This window comes from Colossoma macropomum, unplaced genomic scaffold, assembly GCF_904425465.1.
Source record: "Colossoma macropomum unplaced genomic scaffold, Colossoma_macropomum, whole genome shotgun sequence".
Classification (NCBI taxonomy): domain Eukaryota; kingdom Metazoa; phylum Chordata; class Actinopteri; order Characiformes; family Serrasalmidae; genus Colossoma; species Colossoma macropomum.
In genome coordinates, this window is record NW_023494802.1 from 15,137,691 (window position 1) to 15,153,229 (window position 15,539).

Consider the following 15,539-nt stretch of genomic DNA (forward strand, 5'->3'; position numbering starts at 1 on the left):
CAGTGAGGTAATTCTCGAGGCCCTTTTGTCAGGAGCGTAGAGTCAAGAAGAGTTCTGGCATCAAATTGAAAACGAACGTTTGCGTAATCCCCGCAGCATTCACCAGGCCATGGCAACTACAAAACCCCCTTTTGATTAGCACTGTACCTTTCATTCTGTGGCATGGTTACCATGTTTCATCAAAGGCTGTTTTGAATGGCCTCTGGGAGCCAGTGACTTTCAGTCAGATCTCACTACTGAAGCAGTAAGAGGAGCTTGGAGGTGGCTTGGTGTGATTAAGAAAAAAAAAAAGAAAACCCAGTGAACCCTCTCTGAGGAGTTATTTTAAAAAGAATAATGAGATACAAACACTTTAATCCTCCCAGGCCAGAAAAAAAGCTGAATAATACAGCTCCTTTTGTTTAATTATTCATGTTGATGTGAGTTTTTTAATCTTCTGCGCTGCCTGCAACTTGGCTCAAGTGGTTTATATATATATATATATATATATATATATATATATATATATATATATATATATATATTTGGCTGTGATAAAGCACCACAATAAGAGACTCAGTACAGGGCAACTTATTGCCATTTTGCTTTATTGTTGGCATTTAATGAAATGCAGCAGAAATCACTCCTGTGTTTTATGGCTTTCTATTCCTATGTGATTGCTCTATAATGTCATGTAGGGTTCAAAGCCATTAGGTACGGAGTGGCAGATCGGCAAGGGGGGGTGTGGTGGGGGTGTACTGTGCTCGAATGAATTATTCATTAGCTTCGGTATCACAATTATTTGCCTTACTGGGTCACAAACCCGCATGAGTATGTGCCTATTTTGCTTTCCTGGAGTTCCAGTCTGATTATTTAGAGGATTTTAAATGGCTGCACCTCACTGAGGCCTGCAGTTCAGCCAACTTGTTTTTGTTGAATCTATTTCCCTTCTGATGTTTACGCCACCCGTCTGAACTGTATGTTTTGCGGTCAGCCTCGCTTCTGAATTTTGATGAACGAATGTGAAGGAGGCAGCACGTTCACCCCGCTCCTTGCATCATGGTTTCCTAGGAGAACGGACACGGCCGTTCAAGAAACAAAGAGAAAAAATAAACAGAGAAAACATGCGGACGGGCCCCGCATGCTGATGAGCGACAGCGTGGCCCTCTAATCTGGGCAAAAGGCGAAGCGCCACATTTGGAGAATGCGGATCAGAATGATTCAGGGCTCGTACACTGGGGGATGCACCACGGCGGAGGAAGACGGGGGCATCTGCGCCCGCACTTGCCGGTGACATGCGGGAGAAGGAGTGCAGTTGTAATGCTGGGCACGTTTCCTGCTGGCAGATCCTTCTGGACTGTAGGAGCCTATTAAAGTGTCTTGTAGTACAGGATAATCCTTTTGCACGGAGCCGGGCACAGTAATGCATCAGGAAGATATAAGCCTGATGAATAACCAAAACACAATTTGGTCCGCGCGGAATTCACAGCCCGGAGTGTGTGTGAGGAATGAGAATGAAAAGCAATTCTTTCTCTTGTCTCAATGACTTATTTGCACTGCTGGGTGGAAGCTTTGGTCAGTTCTGGACACAGACAAATTAAGCTGGGACCATTTTCAGCCCAAGAAAGATTCTAACCAAACAGCTTTCAGGCACAAAGCACTGTTTACACCAAGAAGAATATTTTCCAATATTTGTGGGGTTATATTTTCTTTGATAAATCTTATTTTACTTTTACACTGTTCTGTTGTTTTGACTTAAAAGCTGGGGCAAGTCTAGTGATTATGAAGGCGGTCATTCTTACTGCAGTGAAGTTCGCATCTATGCAAAAGTTTCAACAACCCCATGTTTTGTTGATTTTCTAAATTAAAGTAAGTCAACACATGCTCTGCAGGGAACACACTTAAATATGGCATCTTTCTTCAATATGAATTTATTTGCTGAGCTTAACATATTGGAAGAACATGTGCCATAACTTTTGCACAGTCCACATTTTATGTATAATTATTCCCCAATATGTTAAATTCAATGGATAAACAGTAATTCTGCACCTAATGTGCAGAAGTGTGGTCTCTGTAGAGGACATGTTAACTTAGTTTCTCTAAGAAAAAGCAACAAAACGTCTAATTTGGCCAGGGGTACCCAAACTTGCACACAACCACATATTTATTCATAGACATACAAATAAATATAATCATATACTTAAGTCGAATGGGCCACCAGACTCCTACAATTTGATACCAGTTATAATATACCAGTTTTATAAATATAGAGGACCAGCAGACTGAATTCTTGACGTCTTTTTTTCTGAATCATATTAAAGGAATAGTTCAACTAATTATCAAAACTAAACACTTTCTCTTTATTACAAATTTAGTCAGTCAGCTAAGACATGTTTGGCATCTGAAGTCTGCTTCTTTAGTTTTACTCTGGAACTATGAGGCTAATGTAGCTGATAAGTAATGGAAGTTTATACCCACCAGGTAGCATTGTGCAAGCTGCATTCACATTTTCTTCAAACCACATCAAGCTGTTAGGTAATCTCAAGTAGACGCGCTTACATTAATTTTTTGCACACAATGCATATATATATATATATATATATATATATGATGAAAAATAACATGAAACATGTTTTGTCTAATCTACTAAATTTGGGGTTAAGGAAAAAAACGTAACAATTGCAGCCTATAATTTGCAATTAGTATGTCACAATGACACACGGACCAACGAGTACAGACAGTGTAGTCTACAGCCAAGTACAAACTAATTTGTTACCTAGAAAGGTTGTAGCTTGGTGTATGGAAGTCATGAGAATTGGAACTGGTCGGCTTACTAACTGAATTTGCCATAATGATGACCCTCAATTGGCAATAGCTTATTATATTTTGTCAACAGATAAAATCCACTTGTTTATAAATGTTGTCCACATTTCTGTGACAAAAAGATTATTTGGAGAGAGAGTGAGAGAGAGAGAGAAAGAGAGAGAGTGAGTGAGGGACCGAGGGAGAGAGAGCAGTGTTTGATAATCATAATGTGACAATTATATGAATTTACATTTAACAGTATGGCATCAAAATAATTCTAAACTAAATCAAATTTTGTAAACGAGAGGACTATCATTAATATCAAGAGTCTTAAAAACGGGTTTGTAAACAGAACGTTTCCGTATTTAACCCAGTTAGCAAAATTTGTCTGGCCCACTTGTGGGCCACATCCTTGGTTTGTTCTGGCCCAGTATATGGCTGGGTCCTCAGCCCAGATCGGGCCCACACATTGTAAAATGAGCAGAACTAAAGGATATGGCCCAAATCTGGCCCCAGTCAGGCCCAACTACATTTTTAGTCCACAACTTCCACGCCAGAATTATATCACAAATGTAGACCTGAGGCATGATGCTGTCCAGAATCTGGCCCTGTTCTGGCCCTCATGTCTAACATCTGCCTGGCAGTCAACCAACATTCACATAGGAAAGTCAGAATCGGCCCAAAACTGTCTGCTATTTGGGAACCACTGTATTATAAACAACATGCTTCCCCTTTAATACTAAAAGTTTGTGTTTGCTGGCCCGGTTGAGTGAGTTCTTACTGTAAAAGCCCCAACTACCACTCGCTGCAAAACCAGAAGTCCAAAGGGGTGGAGCCGGACCTGATCTAACTCCGCCCACGTCTTCTTTTCACTGGTCTAAAATCATCGCATTTCTATAGGTCTTTAAACTAGTATGTGTCGCTTACGTTTTCCGCCTACGACTTATTTCATTGGTCTACCCTGTCGCGTTTTTACCTGTGGGAAACCCGCAGGTGTTGCTGGTGTTTTTGTGTTTTTCTCGATGTTGCTCCGTCCTGAACGCCACAACACAGCCGTTATAATCGCTCATGGTTCACGATGTTCACTCATTTGTCAAAACTCGAAAAGCTTTTTTCACATTCCGGTACAAAGTCCGTTCTGTAGGCCTACATCTCAGGTGTACTTATGATAGACGGGTTCTAGTTGAAAACGCTGAACGTTTTTAAACACTAGAATACACATATGACCGGTCAAAATAACCCACATAACTGAGTTTTATCAACTAAATCCTAGAATTTCATAATAAAAAATCTTTGTGACGACTTTTTTTTTTTTACATTTAAAAGGATTTGGTATTACTGCCACACATTTCCATAAGTCTAATAAAAATGACTCAATATGCCTAAAAAAATCATATTAAATGTTATATACCCTGATAAGCCACTTTATTAGCTCATTCTACTTGTTTCTACACTCACTGTGCATTTTATCAGCTCCACTCTAGTTCAGACCAATTAAAACACGACGAGGGAGAAGTTGGATCAGACCCTGCCGCACCCACTGGACTTTTGGTTCCGCAGCGAGGACCATCTCGTAAAAGCGGCTGATTTGGCCTGGTCTTTGCTGCAGTCCCGCCCACTGAGAGAGAGAAGCCTCCTCAGCTTACGACGCTATAAAAAATGGCGCGAAAAAAAAAATCTTGCTAAGCTACGTTGTTTGCTGCCGAACTGTTGTTCACGAGGAATAAGGCAGCAAACTGTGCGGTGAGTTCATTCTGAACGCGACTTAATACTGAAGTTAAACTGTCATACTAGAGCAAGAAGGTTTTAGCTTGTCTGTAAAGCTGCATTTTCCAGTATAGAGATCCATCAGCCCCGTGAATGAACGCTACACCAACCGCTTATTACGAATGGGGTACCGTTGGCTAACGTTAGCAGCGACGGCTAACTAGCTAGCTAAGCAAGCTACTTCGTTTTCCGAGAAACGAAAAAGAAACACAACTTTAGCCACGTTGTTGCTGTGTATGAAGCATTTAGGGGGTTTACCCAAGTATCCTTATGTGTCCCTATCAAACATATCAGTATTTCATCAGAAAATAGCGCTAAAAATATAACGTTAGAACCAGGCTAAAAATGGCTTCTTCTCCAACTTTTTATCTGAATTTTCCGGTCCACCTTAAATGGTGCGGGAGTTAACTTAGGCCTGCATTCTGTTTCCTGTTCTGCTTCAGAAGAAAAACTTTCCTTTTGTTCAAGAAGGGATACTGTTTAGTAAATAGCATTTGAGGGTTTATGAATTATTAATCACCAACAACGTTTAGGTTTATTAAAATTAATTAACAGTTAACCTAGCTTACTGTCAACGTTAGCTTAGCTAAGATAGGTTAGTTACAACTGACCTCTCCCCGGATGAACGTAAGACCTAAACCCACGACCTCCAGTAAAAGCAAGTTAAATAAAAAAATACTATTTGATGTGTCCTTTGACACATTTAAAAAAAAAAAAGTAAGATGTTAAATCTTTTTAGTTACGTTAACTGTTAACTGAGTCATTTCAGTACATACTTCACATTTAGGCTCCTGCATGAAAAACGTTTGTAGTAGATGTCATATCTTTATGTTGCATAGCACTACCTAGCTTAGTTACCCATAGCTCATGAAAAGCTCAGAAAAATGCAAGATGACGTGACTAATGTAAAATGTCCAAATTATGTCCAAAAGTATCCAGGCACACCTTCTCATTGAATTCAGCTGTCTTGAGATGCACATGGCTGTTTAACTGCGTACTTTTTATAACGTACATAGAAAAGCATTGACCTATAGAATAGTAGTCTCTGGAGCAGCTGCACAAGAGCCAAAGGTCACCCTGCCCAATGCCAAGTCTCAGATAGAGGGGTATACAGCCCCCCTCCACCAAGCATTGGGCTGTGGAGCAGTGGAACTGTGTTCTCTGGAGTGATAGCGCACCATCCAATACCTCTGCAATGAGTTGAAGTGGCATTTGTGATCCAGAACTAATCATCCAGCATCAGTGCCTGACCTCACTAATGCTCTTGTGGCTGAATGGAATCAAACCCTCACAGCAATGTTTAAAGATCTAGTGGAAAGCCTTCCTAGAGGAGTAGAGACTGTTACTGCAGAAAAGGGGGGACAAACTCCCTGTTAGTACCCTTAAACGCTGGGTGAGCAGATGTCTACAAACGCTTGGAGATATAGTGTAGCTAGATTGTGTTTGCTGTCTGTTCTGTCTGCGACCACCTGTCGTCCATACCATAACGTGGCTGTTTGCAATTTGAGAGGTTTCTGTGTCCGGGTTTAGCTCTAAGTGTTGGTTGCAGGGGGCTTGAGAGAGCAGCAAGTCCACTTCTCTTTGGTGTCCTCAGCAGAGAAAAGTGTGTGTTCAACCTTTTTTCCCCCTAAAAGTTGACATGCCGGTCTTTGTAGAGGATCCCACTCAGTTTTCCAAACAGCGACTGAAGTCGGCACTAATATCGCACAGCGTGGAGCTGCCTCCAGGAGAGAGTAAGAAGGAAGTGTATGTGGACCTTTATATGAAACATGTCTGGAATAAAAGCAACGCTGATTTCTCAAGTGATGACGAGGACCCGGCTCAGGATGGCACTGTGAGTTTGTGATGCTTTCTAACAGAATTCAGGAGTCTGTGCAAACACTTTTTAAAGGGTGGCTTTCATCTTTGAACTGTGTTCATGTGACCAAAATGTGAGTTGGATAAGTAGCTTGTGTCCTGGCCAGATTGTTGACTATTAAGTGTTTCTGTTGGATTGACCGATCGAATCTTTCACTGAACTGGAAAGTCTTGTTGAAATAAGAATTGAAGTAAGTATCCATGCTCTTGTTTGGCTTGCATACTAGCACCGGTATAGCCTGACAAGTTATGAAGTCATTGATTTTAACTCTTTCCCTTTTGTGAAATGCAAATGAACTGTAATAGTAACTTCCTATGAAAATACACAGGTTTTACTGTTCTTCATGGTTCTGAAACCCAACTCCAGAGGACTGGAGAGCGTTGCTGCAGCTGTCTTTTGCACTTACACGCAATTGTTGCCTCAGCTGCACCAGAATGCAGTACCAGGAGATAACTTGCTATGTGTGTGAGGCAGGGGGACCCCCCCAGACACATGACTGGGAATCTGGGTCGCACTCCAGACGCCCCCACTCTCATATCAGATTTACACTTTGTGACCTGCAGTGCTTTACTTACACTCTGAAAATGAGCATTTATATATTGACCTGTTAGTGTACGAATACTTGACTGCTCTTAGACCAGTGCATAAAATTATTAGTTTTAAGGTTATTAGATAATAAGCTCTAGGTTAGGAGAGCTGCAGTGACTGGCTGCACTTTGAAGGAATTTTTTTTCCTCATTTTTGTTCAACTAGAAAAGTTATTAAACATGGGACACAGTGAGTGAAATTAGCTTTCAGTAGGTCTTCAAATCTGACACAGCGCACACACATACTTTGTTTCCATTGAACTCAGATTTAAGCAGTTTAATTAAATTGTGTATAACTGATGTTGAATTATGTTTCACTGGATAGGACGAAGAAGAGAAAATTGAGGAGGCAGACATGGTGGATTTGAGCTCACTAACTGATGATCAGTTAAAAAAGCAACTGCTGCAGTATGGAGTCAAAGCTGGACCAATTGTGGGTCAGTATGTATGTTCTTACTAAATCAAAGTAAATTTAATTAATGTTTATTCATTTCTTCAGTTATATTTGTTTAGTATTAATTAGTCGTGCTTCTCCATCAGTTCTGAATAGAGTTTAACTTATTTACACTGAATAAAGAGAGTTTTTGAGAACAACCATCTTTTATGGTAGACAGACTATCAAACCATCTGTCATCATAGCCAGACTGTATTAGTCTCGCCTGCTGTTTTCAAAAGCTGGGTCTCACAGATGGATCTACTACTCTTGGTTAAACAAACAAAATATCTCTTACATGGCAGGACCTCTTACAATTTGAATTTTAATTTGAAAATAGCTTTGTGTATTTCAAATATCTTTCGGTGACTATCCAGTGATCCACTGTTGGTTAAGCAAAGACAGTGAAATTTCGGTGACTGTTTCTCAAGAAGGGAACCTAACCACATTTCATGACAAACAGACTAATAGGCTCTTCCAGTAATATTCAGAGACATACTTTACATTCTAATCTTTACTGAAACACTTACTGTAAAACTACAATATACAAAGTAAAAATGTTACCTAATTGTAGTGATGCAGCAAAATGAAAATTCCTGGCCAAAACCCCCCATTTTTTTGTGTATTTATTTATTTATTTTTTGTAGTTATGCTTTTGAATAAATTACAAAACATAAAAACTACAAAGTAATAAAGACATCTGCTTTCAATAGAACAAAACCTGAGTGACAGTAAATAGTTTAGAAACAAACATACTAAAATGCTTACAATATGTAGGCTACAGTATATGTCAATGAAACCAAATATATTTGGAAAAAGGTTTACACATTGACTTTTTTCCACTGTTTATCTGCTGCTGCTCAAGAAGTTTGAATGCATCTGCGCTATCCAGCGCAAGAGAGCAAAGGAAAAAAGATTTTTAATAAAAAAGAATTAATTTAATTTTGATTAAAAAAAAATGTGATATTAAAATTAATATTTTGTAGTTTGTTTAGCCAAAATTTTTGCCTTTTATTTCTTTTATTTCTGCTAAAACCTGAAAGTACTGCTTTTGACCATTATCAGCCAACATGTTTTGGTGGCTGAAATTTTGGTTCATCCAAAAACTCTCCAAATTTAAGCTTGTATATGTGAATGTACATCACTTTCTGATGTCAAGAACCGCCACACCCCAAATGACGAACACGCTGTGAAATTTGATCTGACTGATCAAACTGAGTCGCTTCTCCAGGAACCTGATTTTGATCTGATTGTAAAGTTAAAGTTTATGTGGCTTTTTGCCGTTCAGCTGCAGAAAGTATCCTGCTTACATTAGATGTACCAAAAATCTGATTTTTGCTGCCTGTCTGAAGACAGCGCGAGTCAATACGCCGCACCCCTACAGTCAGTGAAGGTTTACCCCAGGGCATGCCAATTAATGTCACCCCACTAGGTGCATGAATCTTACTGTAAATATTTTGTGTGTCTGTGGAGGCAGGCAGCACTAGAGCTTTGTATGAGAGGAAGCTGCAGAGGCTGATGGCACATTCCTCACAGTTCAAAGTCAACGGTACAAGTGATGCTGCAAAGTACTCTGACAGTGAGGAGGAGGAGGAGGAGGATGAGGATGAGGAGGAGTCTGGTATGGACTTATGCATTTTTTTTTTTCCTACATTTTTATTTATTTATTTATTTTCTTTTTTTTTATTTCAGTTATGTTCATCTCATGTTGGTAGCTGTGGTTGGGAGAGGTTTTTCAATTCAGTCTTCAGTCATACCAATCCACATTTTTCACTGTATCTCATCTGAACACATCTGGGGTATCTGCAGCTCTTCACTACCTGGCACAGCAAAAATGTGAAGTTGTCCTTGTAGGCATGGATAGATAACCCTGGGGGTTCTGGGACTATTGTGAGTTACAAAAAAAATCTTTTATTTGTTGATATTCTTTTCTTGTGCTTTTGTTTAGGATCAGAACAGCTGGGCCCAGAGTCGGTGTCCCGGACTGAGACTAGTGCGACAGCCAGATCGGTGTGTATAATCTCTTCTTATATCTTTCTGTACAATCCTGACAGCTCTTGATCCTTTGTACTTTAAATGTTTTATGGATTACTGGATGGCAAATAGAAACAACTGTTGATTTACTGAATTATTGATAATCCTGTAGCTGCAGAAAGACCTTTAATCATTTTGCTACTTTGAGCCAAGTGGAATAGGTGCTAAAAAATAAATGTGGGTGTGCGTCAGATAGCTGTAGTAATTTTAAAATGTTTTAAGTCAAAGATATTCGAACACTGGTTGAAGATCAGTCATTAAAAATACAGACTTTCTATTGTAAAAGAATACAAACATGACACACAGCCTTTATAACAGAGAAAGCTTTTATAATAAAATTAACAACTGCAATCAGATATTAACAAAGACTAAGAAACAGCAATATTAAACAGTTGAACAAAATAGACTCATATTAAAACAGCCAGTGATCATGTAGAGTGGGATAGGGTAGAGTGCCTGTGATGTGCTGAATAGCTGGCAATCAAATAGAAGCTGCATTATTTTGAAGGAAGTGATTATTTTCAGCGGTCAAGTGATCATGAAGACTAATTACAATTAACCCTGATTACACGCATGCACTGATGCGTTAGCACACTGATCTCATGAATAGTGTTCTTGTGACCAGAAATGCTGGACTGAATGCAGCAGACACTACAGAAATGTAAAGCAGAACTAATTGGATGCCCCATCAGTCAAGTTAAAACCAACCTCTTGTTTACTCTGGAGAAATGGAAATGTCACAGTTTCATTTCAAGCTTGCCATACGCCGCTTTTATAGCAAACACAGTGTTGATAACAGTCTTTGGCAGAAGAATGAATACAGAATAAAGAAGTAGGTCTACTTGAGATTGGTGGAGCTTGAAGAATACCTGTCAGAGAGTGTTGTGGATTTGTAAAAGAGACACAGACACGGCTCCTGCCTTTAATGAGCTTTGATTGGCTGTGAAAGATTCTTTGCCTGTGTAGATGCGAAACAGTTTCATCTTTTTAAATCAGTCTGTGTGTAAAATAAACAGATCATAGGTGAAATGCTGTGTTTCCCAAGAAGCTGAGTTTTTCCAAACTGCATTTATTTCTAAAAGTCTGCAGTTACTCCCTACATATTTCTCTCTCTCTCTCTCTCTCTCTCTCTCTCTCTCTCTCTGAGCTACCTATTAGGTCTCTCAGATATTATATAATCCGCTGATTACTATTATTGCTATTATTTTCCACAGTTAGCATTCTCAGTCAGATGTTGCTACAAATATTGAGTTCGGTGTATTCATCAGTTTGGTTGAGGTTAACGTAAACAATAATGCAATAAACCAACAGAAAACACATTTACTGAGACATGGGACTTAAGTTATAAAAAAAAAGTTGTGATTTCTGTGTTTAGAGGACTGTAGTGAGTAATGTTTGCTAAAGCTATGAAGCAAAATACCTAATGGACAATTTGGCCCTTTGGGCTTATGCTTTAATTGCATACAATAAGCAAAAAGAAAAAATAAGTGGTAATATTAGTTGTTTATATGGCACTCAAGCACCAGCTAAAATTTCATGATCATGTCAGGCCTAGTACCTCTGTGGCTATTTGTGTGCCTCTTCCATGGACTTGCTCTGAGATTACTTTTTTAAATATGTCTCTTCTAACAACAGCAGTATGTTCAGTTTTTTCCAAATTAAAATCTGCTGGCGTACTGCATTGTGTTTGGGGAGCTGATTTAACAGCTTATAAAGCTTAATTACTCCAGCACAGACTTTGTCACCACCGTGTGGCCAGAGTTTTTAATTTGGACTTGGTTGTTGAATATCTTTGCTTCATTTTGTACTCACAGGTGGGGCTGTACAGTCAGAGCAAAGATTTGTTTTATCCTCAGTGCTTTTTCCCCACCCTGAGACAGGTACAGTATTAAGACCTGATCAGTGATCTCACTGAGTTATAAAGTCCACTTTTTTCTTTTTTTTTTTCTTTTCTTTTTTTTCTCCCCATTCACTTTTTTGATTGTATGTGAAATCACATTTTGACTGCATGGAGGCACCATATTCATTGCACTGTTGTTAGGCGATATATGGGAATAATTGTTGCTTTTAGTGGAAAATGAATATTTCAGTGAAATGTACTGGATACTCATTGTGTTTTGTTGTGTTATGATAATGATAATGTTGTTTTCTGCCTGTGTAGAAGCATTTGCTAGTTATGTTCATTAGTGTGGCTGATTGGATGTCTGTGAATTACAGGGAAAGAAACAACAGGAGTCACTGGAAAGCACCCGAAGTAGCTCCCAGTCTTTCAGCATAACTGAGCTGGTGGAGGAGGGAAGTGTGTGTGTGTGTGTGTGTGTGTGTGTGTTTATGTGTGTGTGAGAGTGAGAAAAAGATGGGGAAAGTTTTGTGACATTGTATGGGTCATAGTCTAGCAGGAGTGGACATGCTTGTTTCAAAATACATCCCGTTGTTTTCACGGATCTCTAATCATCAAAACATCAAAAGAATCACAGTACTTCTATTGTGCTTCTTTAAGATACAGACAGGTCAGGAATGAAAGGCCAAACTAACTTGAACTATCCTGGTACGTTGTTGCACCACCCTGAGCTGCCAGAACAGCTTCAATATGCCTTAGCATCGATTCTGCAACTCTGACACTACAGATGAAATACCACTATTCCAAAAAATGTATTCCCTCAGTTTATATGGCCCTGAGGGGTCATTGTCATCCTGGGAAAGACCACTTGTATTAGGATAGAGAAGCTTCATCATAAGCTAAAGTCTAGCAGTCAGAATAACTTTGTATTGATTTGCTGTGACCCTTTGAGTGAACCCAAACCACGGCAGCAAAATAACCAGCATACACATGCACTCACCCACTTGTGGAGAATATGGTGACAAGTGAATCATCTGACCATATCACTTTTTACTACATCTGTGTAGACCGTTGACATTCTCTGTCAACCTGAGCACAATATACTGTTGTGTAGGTCCCCCCCGCTCCCAACACAGTCAGTGAATGTGTGCTTTTAAGCCCAATTTCCAGCCATATTTACTGATGTTTCTCCATAGAGCTAAATACTGATGTCACTCTACTGTTCCTAATGATACACTAGCTACTCAAGCAGTCTTTGTGACCTAAAGTGACATGAAGCACACCTATTTAAAATTCTCTATATTTTGTTTATCTACTCCTTAATTCAGATTTTCCCTTTAATTTGTCACCTGCCTAAACATGTTTGCAGCTTTGCAATAATTTGCATTATTTCAAGAATCTCAGTTTGAACTTCAGAGCAGCCAAGTCTATAGAATTACAATACCTGAGGTGTTCAGATTGCTTTATTTAAAGCTAGCATACGATGACCCAAATGTGTGCTGAATCAATGAACCAGTTAAACACACTTCATATTTAATTATAACTTCACTCTCACTCATGTTAAATGGTTAAATTCCAAAAAGAAAATATGACCAAACATCCAATGATGAATGGTGACATTCTACACCTGTAACTGTACATTAGAAATTTTGACTTTACTGTCCCACTAATTGTGAAAAGCACTGTAGGTGTTGGATACTGTTTTTCATGTTTTGGTGTACATTAGAATGATTATCATGATTGGTCCAGTCCTGCTGGACTATGCATGCTTCTGCTCTTGCAGTGCACTGTTCACACAGATACTTCCTTTGCAAGTACCACTTTTGGGTGATGATGCTAATTTGTAAAAAGCTGTGGATTAATTGCTTTGGCTTTGACTGATTGTGCTTGAAAAGGAGTTCTAATGAAGGGTTGTCTGGCCTGTAGATTGAGAACAGGTTGAGTCCTCAGTCAAAGCCTGCAGGGACTGAAAGGAGATGTAGCCAGACGCCAAAAGACATCCGGGTGCTTTGGGTCAGTAAACCTATTAAAAACACACATTGGTGTCTAAACTTATAGCTTATTTGGTTGTTAATTATTGACTGTTTCGGTCTGTGTGTGTGTTTTAGGGGAGGGGGTCGGGGGACTTGTTTTTAAAATGTCAATGTTGTGTGTGTTATCAGGACCTTCAACAGCTCAACAAGAGCACCATGACCAATACGTCTCTTTATCTCACCCCCGAGTGTTTGCCCCATCAAAAACAAACTACCACAATAAAACCAGCTCCTGTAAATCTGCCCTTTCTTTGATGTAGCTCTCTCCTCACGCTCTGGTGTTCCAGTGCATGTTGTTGCACCCCTGGGAGCTTAATAGGCTTTTTTCACTTTGTTAACCTCAGTGCAATCCTTTTCTCTTCACTCTTCTTTCTTCTTTTCCATATTTGCTGCGGTTCTTCTTGAGTGATCCATTGAAGCCAGGCTGCTTTTTCCAACCAGACATGTATCACCTTCATGGGCTTTTATTTTATACTCACCTTTGCATGATGTTTGCTGTCCTCTTTCAGCCCTGTCACTATTATTTCGCTGATCTGATGGCCACTCTTTGCCCCAGTCGCATTACTTCTTAATTAGATTTTCTTTATTCCACTGTAGGAACCAGTGATTGATATTCTGACGGAGCTGTTCCCAGAAGCTGCTACTACTCCAACTGGAATCACGTGAGTGCAGATGATTGCAAATGTTACACATAACTATTGTTTTACATAATTTTAGGGATGCACCGAAATTAAAATTTTTGGTCGAAACCAAAACCGAACAAAATGAAACGTTTGGCCAAATGCCAAATACCGAACACTGTTTTTCCCTGTGTTTCATTAATTTTGCCACTTTTTCACCATTGCATAAATTAAGTGGGCTAAATGTATTTTTGTCTTGGTTTTCAACAAAAAAAGACAATTACTAAACTGCAATTTAAAAATATTTATTAGAGAGAGAGTGAGAGAAAGTGAGAGAGCGTTTGTTCGTTAAACACAGCGGCTCTGTTTTTTTCTTTACTCTTTCTGGAGATACGTTTGGCTCGAATGCTTGAAACTGAATAGAAGCTGGGAAACTTCAGTGTGCTCCGGTGTAACTCGCTGCAGTAAATGTGTTAAAGTGGGTACTAGCCTAGAGCAGTTGGCTTTAACCCTGGAGCTAAGGGGTAAAAGTTCCACTCTGGTTCCCGTCTATGGCTGGGTACTAGAAAAAGCTGAAAGAACCATTTAAAAACGTCATTGTTCGGTATAAATTATTCTGTCTTTTCACTTATTCGGCACGAACGGCCAGTAGTGTTTGTTTTTGCCATTTTCGGCCGAATCATTTCGGTTGCGGAGTATTCGGTGCATCCCTACCTAATTTTCATATAAAGTGAATGGTTTTTGACAAAGATTCTCTTGCTCTTTAGCGCTACTAAGAGACGGTCTATAAAGGGGGCAGCAGGTCGTCCTGTGCAGTTCAAATACTTAGAAACCCCGCTGAGTCCCGCCACACTGGAGAGACGAGAGATCCAGCAGCGTCTGGTGCCTCTGTGGGTGCAGATTGTCGTTTTTCTCTTAGTGGCGGCTCTTCTCTACCTCATTTACGTATCCATGGATGACCCGCTGGAGAATCCTTTTAGTGCGCTGTTGGACAGTCTGACTGAGGAGCCCGCCCTCACCCCCAGCTCTCAGGACATATCCACAAGCGAGGTTGCTGCCTAGAGAGAACCTAGAGTACTTTGTGAAACCTCAGTGATCCTCAGTGTGTTACACTTGCTTATATTAGAACAGAACAGCCATAGTGAGTTTGTGTTGTTTTTGTGTTTGTTTTTGTTTTTTTGTTTTTTTTAAACTATTACCACAGTAGGAGATTATAAAATTGAATGTGTGTATGAATGAGAAAATGTGGAATGTGCTAAAATGTGTATGGTTGGTTCTCTTGAGACGTTTTACCATCTTATAGGACGTTAGTGTGTTCACCTCATCTCCTTTTCATCCACCCTGCTTCAGCAAACCGATGAACTGAGAAAGCAACAGGGACCCATGTCTAATCCAGAGGAGTCATTGTACATTGTTTTAATTGTATTGTCTAACGATGCCTTATTTTTGAATAAATAAATGGACAAATATGTTATCAAATGTTCAACATGTCTCACTCTCCCACTTTACAGACTGCTATGCGAGTAAATTGTGGTCACTCTACGATCTTGCTGATTGCACTTATTCCAAACCAGCAGGGGGCG

General features: G+C 39.6%; 1 protein-coding gene across 1 annotated transcript; it reads left to right on the plus strand.

The window, feature by feature from the left end:
- The first annotated feature begins 5,876 nt into the window (after nt 1–5,876).
- On the plus strand, nt 5,877–15,058 carry lemd1 (LEM domain containing 1). Its single transcript, XM_036592344.1, has 10 exons — nt 5,877–6,385; nt 7,322–7,433; nt 8,907–9,050; nt 9,378–9,439; nt 11,278–11,343; nt 11,681–11,764; nt 13,230–13,316; nt 13,466–13,570; nt 13,934–13,998; nt 14,724–15,058. Exons 1-10 carry the CDS (start codon nt 6,191–6,193, stop codon nt 15,016–15,018), a joined length of 1,215 nt encoding a protein of 404 aa, XP_036448237.1. The 5' UTR covers nt 5,877–6,190; the 3' UTR covers nt 15,019–15,058.
- Nucleotides 15,059–15,539: the final 481 nt, after the last annotated feature.